At 43.4% G+C, this 20,591-nt stretch overlaps 1 protein-coding gene across 1 annotated transcript in view; it reads left to right on the top strand.

The window, feature by feature from the left end:
* LOC130123220 (protein kinase C epsilon type-like) overlaps nt 1–20,591 on the top strand; it is a 114,627-nt gene that overhangs the window by 41,152 nt on the left and 52,884 nt on the right. Inside the window, exons 3-5 of the mRNA XM_056292354.1 lie at nt 15,128–15,293; nt 16,787–16,821; nt 17,535–17,623. Coding sequence (XP_056148329.1) covers nt 15,128–15,293; nt 16,787–16,821; nt 17,535–17,623 — 290 coding nt within the window. The remainder of the gene's footprint in view (nt 1–15,127; nt 15,294–16,786; nt 16,822–17,534; nt 17,624–20,591) is intronic.

Raw genomic sequence — 20,591 nt, 5'->3', positions numbered from 1 at the left:
GGGAAAAAAAGCTCATGGTAATTTATTCATACACATTTTAATCCATCAAACAGCTATTTTTTATTAGCCATTCCAAGATACAAATGAACAACACATTTTGCATATAACTGATTTTCTAGTTCCTCGTCAATTTTAGAATTTGTTAAAAGACCTAGCCAAACTAAGCTCAGTCTGAAGTCCATTGAAAAAGGAACCATCAGACAACCTAGGGCTATTTTGTATAGTTATGTAAACATTTCCATTAATGGTTAAGACATTTCCCTTGTCAGGAGCAAACTGCTACTAAAATGTTTAACAGTCCATTGTTAAAATGCATACGTTACCCTTATTATCTCCGCCAGGCAGTAGCCTGGAGGGGATTATGTGTGTGATCGTGTTTGATCGTAGATGTGAGTTGTGCGTGAGTAACTTCTAAGGTTGACTCAGATTGGGCAGCGACATGATCAAAAGTTATTAAAAGAATTTTGCTGGGATAGGCTCCAGCATCCCCGTGACCCTGAGAGCAGGATAAGCGGTTTGAATAATGGATGGATGGAAGAATTTGAGAATCTAAAAAATGAGAAAGTTATAAAAGAACACTTCCTCTACGTTGCAGTCGAAACAGGAAGTGTTGCATATTCTTGCCACTGCCTGATCTGAGTCAGCCATGTCAACCTGAGTCATGCGTGAGTGAGCGTAAATTATTTACCCAGCTTTATTATAATGTGGAAAATAAGGACAAGGTTAGGGTTAGACCAAAATGGTCGGATAGCAAACCCTTTCTTTTTGGAAAGTGTAAGTTCACATTAGTCTTGGTTGCATTCATGCGAGGGTCCACCCAGAAGGCTATGCATCCACAGACTGACAGGCAAAATGTTTTTATTAGGTAGATTTTTTTAGCTTGGGTGCTGCATATTAAAAACTTTTTCTTTTCCCATATTTTCCATTCAATTGACTTGGGTGCTGCACAAAAGTCTTATAATGGCCATGTGTGTGTCTGTCTGCAGCTAATCTCACATACTACTAGGCCTGTCAGCCTAATAATTTTTATGCACAGTTGTGATTGTATGATCAAGGACCTCTCACAGTTGTGGTGATTCAAAACCTTTGAAAAACTCGTTTTATACCCCAATGGGTGCTAACTCAGCTGGATTGTTGCCAAATCTGAGCACTGGAGAAGGAGGAATATGCATGGCGGAGATCTGCACTCTACTGAGTGCACTCTTCTAGTTAATATATGGTTGTATTGTGCATTCCTAAACAGGTCTGCATACTACGTATGAGTAAGAGAACATTGGTAGACCACATAACGACTCTGTATATACCACAAATACTTTCAGAAAAGAGTAACAGTAAATGTGACTGTGCAAAAACAAAAACAAAACAGGTTGTTTTCAACAGTTGTCTATCATATGCAGGTAATCTGATTCATCAATTTGGCAAAATGGGTAGGGTTTAAGGGGGCTATGTGTAATTCTACATAAATTCTGACCGCTGTGGCTCTGTAATGTAAATAACAACAAATAACCTATAGACGTGAGTCCAACAAATTCAAATAGAAAACTAGAGGATATACAGCATGTTTACCAATATGCCATTCTCAAATGTCGTCAGAAGATATTGTTTGCTACACATTGCATACTTGGCTGAGGACTGCAAGTACCAAGTCTTTTGAGGGCTGGGGCATCAAACAACAAAAAAAAAGAAAAAAAAAGGAAAAAGCAAAAACAGCCAGCACAAATGCTGTTTTCATTTTTCTGAACACAGAAGTTGGATTAGGGAGTGCAGTGGTTTGTAGTTGTTTACCTTGTTTCAAGCAGTTCCACCAGCAACTCCTGTTGCTTTTTATTCAATATATTTCACTTAAGGAAAGCCAACATGATACACACAGCCCTTTTAATTGTTCAGCAAGAGAGTGAGCAAGTCAGGAGTCATCTAGCATAGTGCACCTGCCTGCAATCAACCTCAACCCGATTTATTTATTTATGTCTCAGTTGGTCTGGAGAGAAGTTCTCAAGAACCAAACAAGACCCTGGACTGTGCATATGAAAGCCCAGAAAGGCTGTATGCTGGACACTTACTGCTACTGAGAGAGGAGCCTTTTATTTATAAGCGGTGTACTTATTCCATAAAGGGTATATTGAACCCAGCACAGGGCACACATGAGTTGTTATTATTATTTCTCCTGCTATTTAAATACGTTCAGTTCATCACAAAGCTCCTCTCTGGTGTCCTTCCTACATTAGTTCTGAGAAGTGCTGCTGTTAGTTGTGCAGACCAGTAAGGGCAACTAAAGAGTGTGCAGTGGTTTTAAGCCTGTCTCCACTCACATTTTGAAAATTGCAAACAAAAAGGTGGAGAGCAAGATGAAAGTTGAAGGTTGGGTGGGATGACTAAATGCCACATCCCAGCTTGTCTATCATCATCCATTAACCTTTGTTAGAAAATTAGAAAAGCTATACCTAAAAATGTTGAAACAAACTGATTAAAGTTAGAATGAACATGGAAGTGGAATATGGCTCCCCAGATGAACCAAATCTTCCAACACTGAACTAAATCTGACACTACAAGTGAATGTAATTAACTACAGATGGTTGACAAGTGGTTCTCAATCCAGAGGACCGAATTGAGAACCACTTGTCTCGGGCCTGTCTCGTTTTCTTGGGATTCTCCTTTTTGCGCATCTTATTTAAGAGGCCGGTCACTGCAGTCCTGTGAGAGTTTTTCCCCGGGCTGGGAAATAATTGATTACTATTGTTTGTTGTCTTTTAGTGATATCGAAAGGGGATGAAAGTCAATATTGGCAAATTGTGATACACAATTTTGTTATCTAGAAAATTATAATCAGAATCTATTACCTAAAATTTCTCACAAAATGAGGCCATAAACATTTGAGGGAATATCATCTGAAAACCAGTTTTGATATTAGGAACAAACATATCAATGCTTTGGAGCTCAGTTAGAATATTTCGATATTGTGCTAGTTTCTACCCATAAATCCATCAACTGGATGGCCTGTGTTGAAAGCCCTAGTGTTGGCAAGTGTTCAGTCTTAGAAGGTATTTTTGAGACACAGAACCTACTCCAGAGGGCCTCTTCTGTAGTGGACACTGGGTTCTGTCCTTCTTTTGTAGAAGAACAACACTAGGGGCTTCACAGACTAGTCGACAATCAAAACCACTAGTCGGCACTGTGCATAGTTCTAGACATATTCTGTGGTTTTAGCACTGTGCAGTAATAGGCTTAATGCATTAATGTCACGCTTCGGAACTTCCGGGTGTGTCTGTTTGCACAAGAACTTCCAGTACAACCAGATGCTTACGTCCTACTGAATCATTAGTTAGCTGCTAACTTATCTGTCCGAAATCTTAATTTTGTCCAAAAAAAATCAGTGCAGCAGGGCAAAAAGGGGCATTCAAGTATGAACACTGTGACTCAGGCTCCACTCAGCACTATTGTGTGCCACAGTGTATGAATTCGGCGCACTATATTTCTCTTTTAAGTTTCCATTCGTTCCCTAGTAACTGCGAGGAAAGAGCTAAGTGGCTAGCGAAGATTCGGAGGGATGCATTTACCATCACCAAGAGTACAAAACTGTGTTGTCGACTTTTTGAACCGGGTGATTTCGCTGTGACAGCTACAGGTGTGTTAAGGAGGCTCAAGAAAGGAGCTGTCCCCACACTCTTTGCATGAAATGAGTACTCCAAACCCGCTCCCAGGCTAGGTGTGTGGGAGCGTTGGGAGCGTCCTGCTGTCGCCCCTCTGCCAGCTCTGGACTCCTCTGATAATGAGATGGATGTCAGCAGCTGCCTGCAAGAGCATGACAATTGCGTGGCTCCTAATCCTTCCACTTTGGATGATGCCCAGGCCCAAAACAAGTCAATGAGGGAACAAATAGAAGTGCTCCAGAAACAACTAGAGACCGTCCAACTACAGTCCAAATTCAGCCCGAGGCGATTTGCAGGGTTCTAATGAGGACATTTGGTTTTACACTAGGTATGTCTGATTTGTATCATTTCATTTAATCGCCCCTGCCAAATTAACTCACCTGTTCAGTCTCTCCACCCACCTGTTTAACGGCTTAAACCCCACATTAGTTAGCTAGCTAGCTAGCGCTAGCATAGTTCTAATGATGCCGTTACTCACCCGCGTAGTTGTTGATGTAGCTCGAAATATACGTCCTAAACCCCTTTTCTTTTTTGCTCGCCTGAGCTACCGAGGAAGCACTCACAATGCAATGTAAATCATTGACTGTGATTTTAGGGAGATCCTGCAAACAGCGAGTGTAAAACGAAGCCATCTCTTCTCTCAACAAACCAGACCGGAAGTTCTTGTGCAAGTACTCGTACGTCGGAAGTCAAACGACACCATCTTACGCACCCAGGCGATAAAGCAGTGGCAATGCATTGCAGCAGATAAGCAGCTGGGGGCGCTGTGGCGCCAACATAGATTTGTTAGAACAATAATATTCGTTATGCCATGTTAAATAAACAATCATTTTCTACGTTATGTCATGTTAAATAAACATAATTTAAGGAATTTTGAGAAGGAAAGACTCCCGCTATTCCTGTTTTTTGGTTTAACGAGTGACAGTGTTAAGTGGTGACTTTTGTGACGGCAGCTGTTGAAAACACAAACAGAATGCGTATTGACCTCCTATAAGCCTTTAATTTTAAATACACACTTATCCGTGATTAATATATACGATAACAATTTAAGTAAGTTAAATTGTGTTCAGCAAGACGCATTCACTTCTCATAACGTTTCTTATAATGTGGGAAACAAACTGCAGCTGTAATTGATAGTTATCCTCAATCGGAAAGCGACCCATATTCAATCATTTACCTCTAACGTTATCATGTCAAATTCCTCTTTAGACTCTAGCTGCTCCGCTAATCTGTTTTTCCGCACATTGAAATGTGAATGCTTCTTATTGGCAACAACGTTTAAATGACATTACGTCGGACAAAAAGGACAGGTGAACTGAACATTCAATTTAAGATAAATTAAGGTTTTTGGGCTTTTTAACAGCTGCCGTAACCACGACAACCACGTACGCACTCGGCTGAGAGTCACGAGTTAAAGCAACATTATACAACTTTTTTTAACCTTAAAATAAGTTTCAAACTCATTTTGATGGTACGCTGACTTGGCCATCCTAGGGAAAAAATTTTGCTCAAGGGAGATCGTACCCATCCAACCCAAGTTATATAGTGCAAGAACAGACGTTCAGGGTGTGGATTGGTAATGAATGAGGCACCATTCTCCCTATTACAAGTCAGTGAACCGTTAAAATTATTTTTGAAGCTGTTATTTTAAGGTAAAAAATGTTGCATTACGTTGCTTTAACATGGTCACTAGTTACACTGAAACACCTGCAAGTAAGCAATCGCGTTATTACTGCAGTCAAACGGTATCTCCAGCTCAGACAGGCTTGCCGGGGGTGTAGACCAATCAGATTGCGGCTCATTTGTAAACAGCCTCTCAGAGCCAATCGAGGACTCCGCTATCTCTTCTAGCCCCAGGTTGGTCCCGCCTACATTAGTTAACCCTTTACTGGTTGTATTCGAGACCTTTTCTGATGAGAATTGATGGTTGTTATTGGGTGGGGGAAAAAAAGTGATCTATCCCCTGTGATTAATCGACACTCGACTACTTTTTGGGAGTAGTTGACGGCTACTAAAATGGAGCAGTTGTGCTAGCCTATGAGCAGTCGTCATACCCTAAACGACACATGAAAACTATGCCTGTGTAACACAGAATCCCCTCGTCTGTATCCCACCACGAGTGATTTGTTCCGAGTAGGCCTAACTAAAATGCACAAGTCTGTAAGCGTTATTTTTGATGCAGATTCAGTCTAAAATATCCATGGGTCTCAGAGTGAACCACAAATATGGAATGGAAGTCCAGCCTCATGTTTTTGTTTTTTGTTTTTTTGTTTTTTTTTTCCTTGCTGTAGCAGGAGAAAGTCAGTCGGGCTGGGAATTGGCAAGTATATCCTGAGTCGATGTATACAACAATATTGTAGCGAATTCGGGGGGCAACCACAGGAACTGCCGCAGCCGGGACGCGAACCCATATCTCCCGCGCCGCGGAAGACATTGCTAACCGCTCGACTAAAGGGTCCGACCCGTTAGCCAAGGGCCACCGAGCCTATTCATCCGTAATCGTTACATAACCCCCCTCCTTCGGGAAGCGCATCTGATGGAGGGGACCGCCACACCCGGGGCGCGAACTCATATCTCTTGCACCCCGGGCGACTATGTAAACCAGTCGACTAAAGGGTCCGACCTGTTAGCCAAGGGCTACCGAGCCTGTTCATCCGTAATCGTTACATTACCCCCCTCCTTCGGGAAGTGCATCCAATGGAGGGGACCGCCACACCTGGGGCGTGAACTCGTATCTCCTGCACCCCAGGCAACTACGTTAACCAGTCGACTAAAGGGTCCGACCCGTTAGCCAAGGGCTACCGAGCCTGTTCATCCGTGATCATTATTGTTTTAGTGCGGACATATGCGATTTTTCAAATATCTCAAAATTATGAACATTTTGATTCGTTATTACATTATTTAAGGCCCAATCCCTTCTAAATTACAGTAAAATAGGAAAATAGGAATATTCCAAACAAAATATATAAAACAAAACATTTATTTTAAGTCCCATTTGTTGCAAAAGATTCAAACGTTTCCACAAGACCCCGGGTGTACATAATCTCATCCCTCACCCTATCCTGTCTTCAGTGTCCTGTGTAACAATGGCAAAAGAATTGTTTTTCCAAATAGTTTTGCCATTTCACTTTTACAGAATAATATCTATGAAATTGGCCACCTTAACACTATCCTGTTTTGTATGTCCACATTCATATGTTGACATGCACTGAGGAATCTCTTTTTCTGAAGCAGTGGCCAGAAGTTAATGCATTTCCTTCCTCCTTTTTTTGTGTGTTGTTTTAATGTTTTTTACCCACTCACTTGCCTTTGAATCCACTATAACTTTATTTAAAGTCAAATTAATTTTTATATAGTTAGAACCTCCCTTCCTCTCCCGTTTGTAATTCCTGGAGGTGCTTGTTCAAAGCCCTTGTGTTCATAAGCGTACGTCCTCACATCCTCTTCTATGGAGAAGTGAGATGTGCTGCAGCACTCCTTTCTCCGTGTCTGTGTGGGTGTGTGTGTGTGTGTGTCAGTGTGCGCGCACGTGCGTGTGTAAGTGTATGTGAGTCAACCTCTTGTCTGTGGGTAATCGCCACTGCAACATCAGGAAATAGATATTTAGAGTTTCCTGTGTGTGAGAGAGAGAGAGAGGGAGGGAGGGAGAGACAGACAGACAGACAGACAGAGAGAGGGAGGGAGGGAGACAGACAGACAGAGAGAGAGGGAGGGAGAGAGAGAGGAAAGTGACTCAGAGCTCGACAGGAGTAAGATGGTGTGATGTCACACTATTAAACAGTGACACACTCTTGCTGTTTCACATTCAGTGACCCAAGATTTGCAGCATCGTCATCATCAATAAAAAAAAAACCAAAACCAGTTGGTGTGGGATGAGATCCTCGATGTCTTCAATAATAAAAGGATATGGAGTGTTGAAATAAGATTTTAGTCTGAAGTGGTGTGGATGGTCTCTGGGATTCCTGAAACACTTTAAGTAGGATGACTGTGTAAAGGACTTTAAAAAGCTTTAAGTTGAACTTAAAGTCCGTATCGAAGCCATTCGAGCATATTCTCAAAGCCTGTATGAATATTTTTTCACGTGTTGTTGATTCTCACACACTAAATGCATAACTCATTTCTCTTAATAGCTAAGGTAAATATGCTTGCATCTGTTTTTTTTCTTCGTTTTGCTCATTGTCCATTTTTATAGATTACCCATTGATAACAGTAAAGTTGTAATTACAGGATCTGTTATTAGCAGCAAAGACTTATTTCAGATTCCCTTTCAACGGGTGTAATGGGCACTCAAGTGTCATGCACTGGTAATCCGTGCTAAAATTCAATGCCTTTCACCCTTGACCTGTCAATGAGAAAACCTTCTCAAATTCCTTTTGTTGGCTAACAACTGCCCCCGTCCCTCATCCCCTCCTTCTCAAGTGTCCCATTAGCGAAACACCGAAGAGGGTGTGAAGGTGTGGTGGGGCGATGGGGTCGGATTGGGAGGGATTTCCTCACAGTGAAATGCCTCCTCAGTTATATAATTGATGAAGACAGATGACGACATCATGACTTGGATCTACTGAGAATAATAATAAAAGAAAATTAAAAAAAAGAATCCGGTCCTATTAAACAAGCACTATGACAAGTAGAGGGTAGATAAAGGGTAAAAACCACATACACGTACATATGTGTACAGGCAATAAGGATGACAGCGTAGATCATCATTCAGACGGTTCCGACGAACAGAAAGGGAGAGACAGATAGAGAGAGACAGGGGTTTTGTTTTGCAAACGGAGGGCTGGCAGGCATGAGACAAGGCTCGCTAGATACCTGTCACCTGTCAGTGTTGTGCTCAGCATCAGTTAGGTTTCTCCTGTACGGAGTGTAAAAAGAAAAAACTCCCAATTTCAGAAATAGGAAAAACCTTCAAATATTGAATCTCTACCATGCAATATTCACACATACATGAGTACTGACAAGAAACACCAGTGTGTGTGTGCGTGCGTGCGTGCGTGCGTGCGTGTGTGTGTGCATGCATGCAGACGCCAGGCTGTGGTTTTGTGTAACAGGAATGGAGAGAAGCGCGATAGAGGGAGGCTGCAGGAGTTTAGGCAGATGGGGGATGGGGTGATAAATCGATTACTAAAGTGGATGTTCTCTAATGGACCAGTTGCATCATCGAGAGTGAGGGAGCAAGAGAGTGTGTGAGAGAGAGAGAAATATCTATCACTCTATCTGTCTATCTATCTATCTATCTATCTACAGACCCAGTGACCAGTAAAATAGAGGCCACTGCTCTATATTGAACCCCCTTTGGCAGTGACTCAACAAGGGTCCTGTAGCGTGCCAGTGTTAAAGCTGACCATGCAGACGTTGATGCTTTGTGCAACTGCCCAAGGTTGGTGGTTGGATTCTCCCTTAAACGGCTGCTGCGTTCGAGTTCATCCCAGTCCCCTGATATCAATCCTATTTGTGCTCAGTGGGGATTGTGGCCGGGTCATTCATGTTATTTTACATGAATGTACCTCAAACCCTTCCTGGAGGATTCTTGCCCTATGACAGGGAGAAACTAGCCATCCCCTTGGTGTAACATGATGACCATGAATGTAGGAACCCAGTCTACCCCAGTGTTAAGATATACTCTGTTATCAAGGTGTGGCTCTGCAGGTATTAATGGACCCTGTGTATGCCAGCTGAATGTCCCTCAACTATTACTCCACCCCCACTGGCCTGTACAGTAGTAGCTATACATGATGTATCCATCACCTCATGTATCGTACACACCCCACCTTGAGTCTACCATCGTAGTGGCACAGTTAGAACAGGGACTCATCAGACCAGACAACCTAGTATTTCCAGTCATCAACAATCCAGTGTTGATCTTTCTTAGTCCACTGCACACACTTCAGCGGTTTACCATGGACAGGAGGTGTACCCTGCCTGGTTGTCTGCTGGTATACTGCATGAAGGGAAGCGGGACATTGGTTATTTACCCCACAATTTTATTGCGATGTTAACAGTTTGTGGACTGGCCATTACTTGTTGTGGCCCAAGCTCCCCGACACCTCCTGCGTTCATCCACCAAGGGCCCCCTCCCACATAGTAAATATTGTGATGATGGGTCTTTTGTTCTGGTACATTTATTGTACACCGATGAGCTACTTACAATCTTGGTGATCCTGAAACCTGCCGTCCTGACACCCAAGATCATGTCGGTTTCAAAGTCTGTTAGATCACACTTAAAGCCGTTCTCGATTATCTGCTCAGTGGAAATAGAGTTGCTGTTGCATGCATATGTAGTCTACTACTACTTTTGGCTGCTCCCGTTAGGGGTCGCCACAGTATATGTAGTGACATGCAAATGGCAAGGGAGGCCTCACTGCTTTTGCCGAGGCAGGGTTTCTATTTTTCTGGTCACTGTGGGAATATCCATCCATCCATTATCCAAACCCCTTATCCTGCTCTCAGGGTCAGGGGGATGGTAGAGCCTATCCCAGCAGTCATTGCGTGGCAAGTGGGGAGACACCCTGGACAGGCCGCCAGGCCATCACAGGGCTCACACCCACACACACACACGCACACACACACACACACCTTTGGGCAATTTAGTACGGCTGATTCACCTGACCTACATGTCTTTGGACTGTGGGAGGAAACCGGAGCACCCGGAGGAAACCCACACAGACACGCGGAGAACATGCAAACTCCACACAAGGGGACGACCCGGGATGATCCCCCCAGGTTGGATTACCCTGGGACTCGAACCCAAGACCTTCTTGCTGTGAGGCGACAATGCAGTATATTTTCATTCATATATATATATATATATATATATATATATATATATATATATATGTGTGTGTGCTTTATTAATCCCTGTGGGAAATTCTTCTCTGTATTTAACCCATCCTAGCTGTGTAGCTAGGAGCAGTGGGCAGCCGCCGTGCAACACCTGGGGATCAACTCCAGTTCGTCTTGCCATGCCTTGGTCAGGGGCACAGGCAGGAGTATAAACCCGAACATGCATGTCTTTTTTATGTAGGGACATATAGAGAGGTGGCATAGGTGTGAGAGATTTTGCAGGAATTGTGCGCCACTGCAACTCAAGGCGATCCTTTTCTTTATCTCTTTTTCTCTTCTGTCTCTCTCTAGCTTGAAATTTGTGTGTGTGTGGGGGGGGGGCTGGTGTTTGTTGTGGCTGGGAACAGATATTGTATTCATTAGCTGTTTGTAGAGTGGAGAACACATGGTCAACTTCAGGCATGAGAGCTGCAATTAACCTATTAGCTCTAATTGACACAACACACAAACATGCACACACTTAAGCAGTTATCGTGAGAATACAATGAAAATTGTGTCATGGGAAAGACGATGTCAGCAAACTGTTTTGTTTTTGTTTTTCCAAAAATCAAGTTGAAATAATTATGATATTATGGCTGTTGTTATTGTAATTATTGTGATTAGTGGGCTAGCTGAAAGCTTGCACACACATGTTGCTGCCTTTATTTCTCACTTTATTATAACTATCGCTCCAAAATGTGATTAGAATTACAAATATACACACATACGTTACATGAACAACTATGCCCAACCTCCATTTGGCTACTTTTGGAGATGTTCAGATGCGGCCCTCTTTTGATCACTTCTTACAATGAGTAGCTATGAATAGGGATTCATAAGTGATCAATAGGGCATTCATAAACACTTCCAGCACACTTGTTAGCAGATGCTTAAAACTATTAAGAGCCATCTTGAGATTTGTACATCAACTGCTGATAATGCCTTTACAGCCCTGAAGGTTAGGTGTAAGCAGTGCATCCTATATGGGGAGGTTTAGACCAAGTCCTTTGGTCTGCAGTCCAGTCTGCTAACCGCAACCAGGAAGAAGTTAAGTTTAGATAAGATAGCTAAAAAAGGAAGACGCAACAAGATGCAATGTTTCAGGCCATATTAGTAAGACAGTTAGTAACATGTGTAAGCTGCCTGCTAATGTTAACAAGTGCATTATGAGCAATAAGTGCCTTATTGTTAATTTATTAATCAGTATCAACTGCTACTAATTATTATAAATCGTTACCCCAGTTTTTGCAGTTTTTTTGTAATTAAGAAACATTTGTTTTCATTTCACATGAAGCTTGCCCCTTTTTTGTCAATAATGTATTTTCTACTTGTCACAATGATGATGATAATTATTATTTATTGTTATTATTATTATTATCAGACATATTTATTCTCTGTTTCTCTTTGTTGAATAATTTACAAATTCATTTGTAATACATTACAATTGTTAACTTAGTGGCACAGTGGTTAGCGTGGTCGCCTCACAGCAAGAAGGTCCTGGCCTCGGGGTAGTTCAACTTTGGGGGTCATCTCGGGTCGTCCTCTGTGTGGAGTTTGCATGGTCTCCCCATGTCTGTGTGGGTTTCTTCTGGGTGCTCCGGTTTCCTCCCACAGTCCACAGACATGTAGGTCAGGTGAATACTAAATTGTCCCTAGGTATGAATTTGCTTGCTTGCGTGCGTGCGCGTGTGCGTGCGTGTGCGTGCGTGCGTGTGTGTGTGTGTGTGTGTCTCAGCCCCGTGATGGCCTGGTGTCCTGCCCAGGGTGTCTACCCACCTGCCGCCTAATGACTGCTGGGATAGGCTCCAGCGACCCTGAGAGCAGGATAAGCAATTTGGATAATGGATGGATGTTAACTTAGTAATAATCAGCAACATCATCATAAAACTAGCCATAATTAGGATGCTTTTTTTTTTCATATTAAAGCTAAACATAAATTTTCTTTTGCCGCTCCTGACCTATAAGTCAAAAGTGGGGTTCAGGGGGAAGAAAGGGATGTGAAACTTGGAAGAAGACCTATATGGGGAGCTGCAAGTTCTTGCAGAGGTAGAGAAGCACACCAGTAGAAACAATAAAAGTATGTCCTTTCATCCCAGGACTTGGCTAGATGGTTTGTTATCCAGTTGCAAGCGGAGGTTGAGCCCATGACCACTGCAGCACCACTAGTACAAAGTACCCTTGAGCAAAGCGAAGAATGAACCGGCTGTTTCAGGTGTGCAGCTTTTTAGACAAACATGCATACCAGTCTATTAGCAGCTCCCATATTACATTAGCAAAGCAAGGAGAAAGATTAAGGAATGCATGTGCAGCCCTTCAGAACTCCATCTCTGCTATGTTTATTGTGACCTGTGTCCAAAAGCAGCTCACATAAACTGGACAGCCTCCTCGTCCGCTGGCCTTCTGCTCACTGAGACGGGGGGCTGAGGGCCGCGGTGTGCCCGCTGCATGCTGATGGAGGCCAAGAAAAAGCCCACTTGTGATGAAGCAAGCCGTTCCTGGTGTGCCAAGGCTTTGAAATGCACGGTGGAACATGTTGACTATTAACAAAGGAGTTAAATGAGGCATAATGGCTCACTCAGTAAATAATTTAGAAAATAAACCGGTCGTCGGTGAGCTCTTGAAAATCTGCAAAATTCCCTGCAGTTCTTACACATACTTGAAGCAACTTCATATAGTTTGCGTGCAAGTGAGCGAAATGTCACCGGCAAAGGCCACCAGGCCTTGAATTTTGAAGGGGCGACAACGGCATCACAGATGAGCAATGTGTCCCATCAACAGTCCCCCAACCCCATCCCACCCCTTCCCTTCGACGACGCTATGCTGACTTATGTTGCTAGGCAGCAGCCATCAGTTGCTAGGCAATGGTGACGGCGTATTGTAAGGGGCTGGAAGGGTAAGGCTGAGGATAGACACACAGCTTCACAAGGAAAAGAGAGAGGGATGTGTGTGTGTGTGTGTTTCGGGGCAGCGGGGGGGGGGGGGGGCAAGATAGAAAGGTAAAAAGATAAAATGTATCCTTGAACCTAAAGTCAGACCAAATAACTGAAAAGACCCTCATCTGATAACCACTTAACCCATTTGGTTTGACAGCGTGCCAATTAATTTCAAAACATTTCATGATTGTTTAAGGAAGTAATGCGAACTAGTCGGGTCTGCTTGTATTGTGTTCTCTTGTAAATGGTTTTACCGAGAATTGTTACAACATACCTATAAGTTTCATTATGACCGGGGCCGCCCATACTAAACATCTGTAACACACATTGGATAAATGTCCACCTAGCTGGCTTTGTATCTTGCTAATGTCTACAGAGTAGGACTACAGTCTGCAGAGTAGCACTACATGTCTGCAGAGTAGGACTACATGTCTGCCGAGTAGAACTACAGTCTACGGAGTAGGACTACATGTCTACAGAGTAGGAATACAGTCTGCAGAATAGGACTACATGTCTGCAGAGTAGGACTACATGTCTGCCGAGTAGAACTACAGTCTACGGAGTAGGACTACATGTCTGCCGAGTAGGACTACATGTCTACAGCATTATTGCCGTTGGCTGAAGTAAAAATCCTCAGAAAATGTAGCTCTGGGAAATCTATAGGCTGTGAGCTTAAAAGCAGAGTTAAAATATAATTTTCAGCCTGCAATTCAAAAACATTTTTTTGACTTGACATGGACAGACAGTATCCCAACATTATCCCAAGCTCTTTCAAACAGCAGTTTCAAGAGTAATTAATCTATTGTCTTTTAATGCATCTTCCCTTAAAAAAAAAAAAAGATTTAGTAGTCCAACAAGATCACTAGCAACAGGTCACCTTCATAGTTGTGTTTCTCATCTGGTCATTGTGTTCTTTATTTTATTTTATGTTTTTGCCCTTTTTTCTCCCCAATTGTACTTGGCCAATTACCTCACTCTTCTGAGCCGTCCCAGTCACTGCTCCACCCCCTCTACCGATCCGGGGAGGACTGCAGACTACCACATGGCCCCTCCGATACATGTGGAGTTTCCAGCTGCTTTTTTTCACCTGACAGTGAGGAGTTTCACCAGGGGAACGTAGCACGTGGAAGGATCACGCTATTCCCCCCCAGTTCCCCCTCCCTCTGAACAGGCGCCCCGACCAACCAGTTGTGTTGTGAATGGCGCATGGGCATCCTGTCACTTAACACAACTACCCAACCCAGACTCCCCCCTGTCTCTGTCTGTCTGTCTCTCCCTCCAGCAATTAGTATTTTATAATTTCCATCACTCATGAACTACCTCCCCCCCCCCCGGTCAATCCGGGTTACGTGTGTGTGTAATTAACCCACAGACAGTAATTGAAACGTCTGCTGTACTATGGAGACTACCCCTGTCATTAGAGAGGGGGTAGAAAATGACAGAGGGACAGACACACACTGATAGACTGTTCACGTGAAAGACAAGTTGAATGAGAATTTAATTGCCCAAGGTGATTTAACAGCATTCATCCAGCCATAAAGAGCCAGCGTCATCTAGTGGCTAAATGGCAGAAGTGCATTTTTTAAAGTTTTTTTTTGCCACAAGATCCATTGCACGTGGAAATTAGGTTTGCAATGATGACGATTTTTTTTCTTATAATAATCGTTTGATAATTGGTTTGGTGTGTGTGTGTGTGTGTGTGTGGGGGGGGGTTGTGTTCAGCAGCACCGGGCTCCAGTGAAAATGAGGAGCGCGTGTTTCGGGAACGAATGCGTCCCAGGAAGCGTCAAGGAGCGGTGCGCAGGAGAGTCCATCAGGTCAACGGGCACAAATTTATGGCTACCTACCTCCGACAACCCACCTACTGCTCTCACTGTAGAGACTTCATCTGGTGAGGACATGAACACCTCCATACATTCAAGGCTTTTAATTTCATGTCCATAAATCCTAATACAGGAGCCAAGATAATTCAAGTTAGGTAGAGCCCTCATATACACACACACACACACACACACACACACACACACACACACTTAGATAACGGCACGTGGTAGATAATGGAAACGATTGTCAGCTGTGCTTATTTCAGCCCTGGCAAATGTTTCATCTCCGCTGTTGACCCCTTGTTCTCAACACAGAGAGAAACACACACAACATACATAAGATCTACAGTATATGGACATTGTACCCTGGTCACCAAAGTTGCATTCCTTTTCAGAGTAGGTAAAATTATATTTGTACAGCAAGCAATAGAGTTTTAATAAAAACCATTAGTTATTTTTTCCCCCTCCCTTTTGGTGTGTGTAATTCCCTGTTATCCCAAAGTTCCACCATTGCACAATCACATTGCACAATCACTGTCATTGTTGGGGAGGGTGCAGACCGCCACATGTGTCCTCTGATACATGTGTAATCACCAACCGCTTCTTTTGGCCTGCCTAGCTGCTGACTTCTGTTTGGGGAATGCAGCATGTGTGGCGGCTCGCATTATTTCCAGCAGATCCCCCCACCCCCACCCCCACAGCTGTACAGGTGCCCTGTACTCTTCAGTGTCCAGCCAAGGCAGAGTCAGTGCAGGGGCTTTAGCCCTTAACCTACTTGTTGGGATACAGATGTATTAGTCCACTGCACAACCTGAGTGCTGCAACCACCATTTTTATCAAACCTTTTAAGTGTTCAGTGTATGGGATCAAAAGTGCATCCCTTTTTTTGTGTGGATTTTTCCACCTTTTTCTCCCCAGTTGTACTTGTCCAATTACCCCACTCTTCCGAGCCGTCCCGGTTGCTGCTCTACCCTCTCTGCCAATCCGGGGAGTGCTGCAGACTACCACATGCCTCCTCTGATACATGTGGAGTCACCAACCGCTTCTTTTCACCTGACAGTGAGGAGTTTCGCCAGGAGTATGTAGCACATGGGAGGATCACGCTATTCCCCCCGGTTACCCCTCCCCTCTCGAACAGGCACCCTGACTGACCAGAGGAGGCGCTAGTGCAGTGACCAGGACACATACCCACATCCAGCTTCCCACCCGCAGACACGGCCAATTGTGTCTGTGGGGATGCCTGACCAAGCTGGCGGTAACACGGGGATTCGAACCGGCAATCCCTGTGTTGGTAGGCAATGGAACCCACTACCCACAGCCCAAGTGCATCCATTTTTAAAAGTATTGAAAATATTGCTTGCAGTGTGTCCTCTTCACATCCTCTAAATTTAATGGAAAAACAGGGACACTCCATAATGTACATTACAACACTTGTATTGCAACAATCCTGCGACTTTGAAACAAATGTTGTTTTTCCTTTCATGACCCCCCTTTCATTATTTCTGTCTTTCCCGCTGTTTCTTTCACACACAAACCCACACAATGTATCTCTGTTCTTTAGGGGGGTGATAGGAAAACAGGGGTACCAATGTCAAGGTAAGAAGTTTTTTGTTAGTTTGTTTTTTCCACAGTTTACGCATTTATCTTCATTTCCGTATTCCCATATGTATCATCACTTAAAGTTTTGTCAGTCTGTCAATTCCTCTCATTGCTGCAATCAGTTGTGTACATTGTATAGAGAAATGTTTACTAAGTTTCTATTTTTTTCTCATTTTCTTTACAATATAATGTTTTGCTTGTTTATTTACATCTATCTATCTGAGCAATCCATTAAGATAAATTCCATGTACCGCATTTCCTGGACTGCAAGTTACGCTGGAGTATAAATCGCACTCAGCAAAAAATGCGTTGTTGTCAGGAAAAAAACATATCTAAGCCACTTTGGTGTATATATTGCATTTTTATGGCGATACAGTATTTTCAATTGAGTCACAAGATTAAACGGGGCCATCTAGTGGCCAAGGCTGGAATGTAGCTTATTCGTCTGACAAAATGTCGTTGTATAAATTGTTTTGGAATATAAATCGTTGGACCAGCAAGACGAGTAAACAAACAGCGACTTATAGTCTGGGAAATACGGTATTTGCAACGTGACTTGGCTAGTAGAAAGGCAATGCACACAGACATCCTTTTGTTTGCTTTTTGTCTTTTATTGCTCTCCTGATTTTGTGTGTGTGTGTGTGTGTGTGTGTGTGTGTGTGTGTGTGTGTGTGTGTGTGTGTGTGTGTGTGTGTGTATCCCTGCTCCAGTGTGCACCTGCGTTGTTCATAAACGCTGCCATGAACTAATCATCACCAAATGTGCAGGAATGAAGAAACAAGAGGACACAGTAGAAGAGGTATTGATCCGCCATCAGTTTGCTACTTATCTTTAGGTTAACAAAATGGTTGCAGAGAGATCAGGTCTAACCGTTGACGGTTTGCGAAATGGCGCGTGGTTTGGGTAGTAAGCATAATATCACGATTTGGGAGACGAATGGACCTGGTTTTAAGCACCGGGCTGGCATCCATCTTGCTAAAGTAACTCTTGAGAACACCATCAACTCCCTACCTTCTCCAGCTTTGTAACTGACCCTGTGCTGCGAGGTGAAAGCATAAGGTCAGTTAAGTATCATGTCTCATTACAGACAGGTGTGTGTGGCAGGATGGGGTTATTTTTGGATTAAATGTTGTAGAACAGGGCTGCAAAGGTTGTTGATATTTTTTTATTCCTCTGCTCATCTCAGTCCATACTCATATCTATGTCCGCATTACTTGCGTGCACTATGTATGCTGCATATGATGTTTGTATTCCACCTCTGTAACTCCTCGCCTGTGTACTTTTTATGCTGTTGTGATACCTGAACTTCACCCTTAAGGATTATTTATTAATTTAGTGAATGCAAAATCTTCAAGCCAAGCCACTGGCTCCTGCTTTGCTCTTCCTCTTATGGCTTTTGAGAGGGCAAGCTTCAGTGATGTGGTTCATTGTTTGCTGCTCTCCACATGTTCACAGAGTGCTTTGGACTGCTCCCCTCCTCTGAAGGTTGGCGAAGCAGGGAGTGTGGTCAGTCCTGAATCTGTTGAGGGTTGACCACTCTCTCCAGTGCCAGTGACCTGTTGGTTAGGGTCAGAAACCAGATGTTGGTTTGGGATGTCTTTGGATTCCTACTCATTTTCCCAGTCTATTGGGTGGCAAAGTCCACTGGTGGGGATTTCTTCCAGATTGGTCTTTTTGATCAGAGACAGCAAATTGGTAGATTGAGTATTACTATGTGGATTGGTGGTGGTGGTGTTGTTGGGGGGGTAATATCTGACTTTTTGAAGAGTCCTTTGAGTTAGTGCCAGTGTTCAGTGGGGGTGTGATTTTTGACAGGACAGGGAGCCGTGGAGGTGATGTCATTAAATATTCCTGGTTATAATTTGCATGGTTGCGTTGAGATGGGTTTCTATGTCGTGTGTGAGATGACCTACACCAGACTGGGGAACTGTACTCTGCTACAGAGTATGCAAGGGCCAGTGCTGAGATGTGCAGTATGGAGGCTGCTGTTTCCCATTTAGAGCCTGCAAACTTACAAAGTAGGGTGTTCTTGGACTTCACCTTAGCAACAAATCCTTTCAGTTGTTCCTTTAAGGATAATGTCCTTTCAAGGGTCACTTCCAAGTAGGTTGAATTGAGGCCATGGTTCAATATAGTTACTCTCAGCTGGATGTTTAGTTCTCTGGCAGCTTTTGAGCTGTGAAGGTGGAATACACTAGAGACTGTTTTTGCTGGGCTTATTTTAGGTGCCAGATTTTACATCATTGATCCAGTTTTGAAAGGTCTTCTGTGAGCACCTACTCTAATAAGCAAAAGTCTGGTGCTTGAGTTGCCAGGCAGATGTCATCAGCTTCGATGAATTTGCAGGATTTGGTCCTTGGTAGGTCATTAGTGTAGAGGTTGAACAGAGTTGGGATGAAGACTGATCCTTGAGGGAGCCTATTAGTCTGTTTTCTCCATGCGCTTTTGTTCTGTCCAAGGTGGACTCTGAGCCTCTAATTGATTTGAATTATAGTTGTTGCCCAGGTTAGGAGTGCTTTTCTAAGCTTCAAGGTCAAGGATATCGTTATTATCCCCGGAGGGCAATTTGCTGTACAGCCAGCAGTAACACATAACCATCAGACAAACAATAAATCGACAAAAAGTACAATACAAAAATCACACTGAATTATTTAAAAGGCCAATGGCAGCCGGGAAAAATGAGTTCTTGAGTCTGTTGATCCTGCATGTTGGCAGATTGTATCTGCGGCCAGACGGAAGCAACTTGAACTCCTTAGACACGGGGTGGCTAGGTTCAGCCAGGATTGACTGGGCCTTCTTCTAGGTCCTAACCTTGTACAGATGAGGAAGGTCATTCAGGGTAATGCCTGAAATTTTGCTGCACACCTTGACAGTACTCTGCAATCTGTTCCTATTTTTGAAGGTAAGTTACCTGTACCAGCTGACAAAGGAGAATGTAAGGATTGATTCCATAAAATTCAGCGTAAAGCCTTTGTGCCCGACAGTGTCATGGGCAGCTGTGAGGTCAAGGAACACTGTGCCTGTGCTTAGCTTGCTTTGGAAATTATTCTCAGTGAAGGCAGTAGAGGCCAGTACTTATTCCCCTGTACTGTGGTCCGTATGGAAAATGTCCTGGTCTATGTAGAGGATCTTCTCTACTCCTGCAGTCGTGTGTTACAGTATAAGGCATTCCAAGATTTTGAATGGAATAGAGTAGAGAGATTTGGCTGTGGCTTACAGACAGTTTGGGTTTTTTTTTTTACCAAGTTTCAGTATAGGAATGCTTTTTTTTTCTGTTCCCCATATCTTTGGAATTAAAATTGTGTGTGTAATCCTGGTAGAGAATTGGATCAGCCAGGTTTGGGCTCAAGGGCCCAGGTGTTTCATGAATCCTGGAGAGATGTTATCACATCCTGCTGTTTTTCCACGTGTCAGACCCTGGAGGACTTTCTCCAGTTCTGTGACCTCAAAAGGCCCAGAGCTGCTTTCTTTTCTGAGTTTTCTGTGCTGTGTCTTCAACTCACTCACAATTGTTCTTCTGGTGTGTTTACTTCTTGGGATACCTTGGAAATAGTGAGTAGATGACTTGCCACTGGGTTGAATGTGACAGAAGGTCAGCTTTGAGTAGGGGGTTTTGGTGTAGCTCCAAGGCGACAGATGAGGCTCTAGCATTTCCTGCTGGAGTGGGTAAAATTCAGTTCTGCCTCAGTCTCCTCCCATTTCTTGCATCAGGCTGTTTAGCGATTCAGTAAGATGAGCCACTTTCTCAGGGTCTGCTGATGTTTCCT

This window comes from Lampris incognitus, chromosome 13 (genome assembly GCF_029633865.1).
Source record: "Lampris incognitus isolate fLamInc1 chromosome 13, fLamInc1.hap2, whole genome shotgun sequence".
Taxonomy (NCBI): Eukaryota; Metazoa; Chordata; class Actinopteri; order Lampriformes; family Lampridae; genus Lampris; species Lampris incognitus.
Note: the sequence above shows the minus strand (reverse complement) of the source record. Positions and strands in the feature narration are given on the sequence as shown.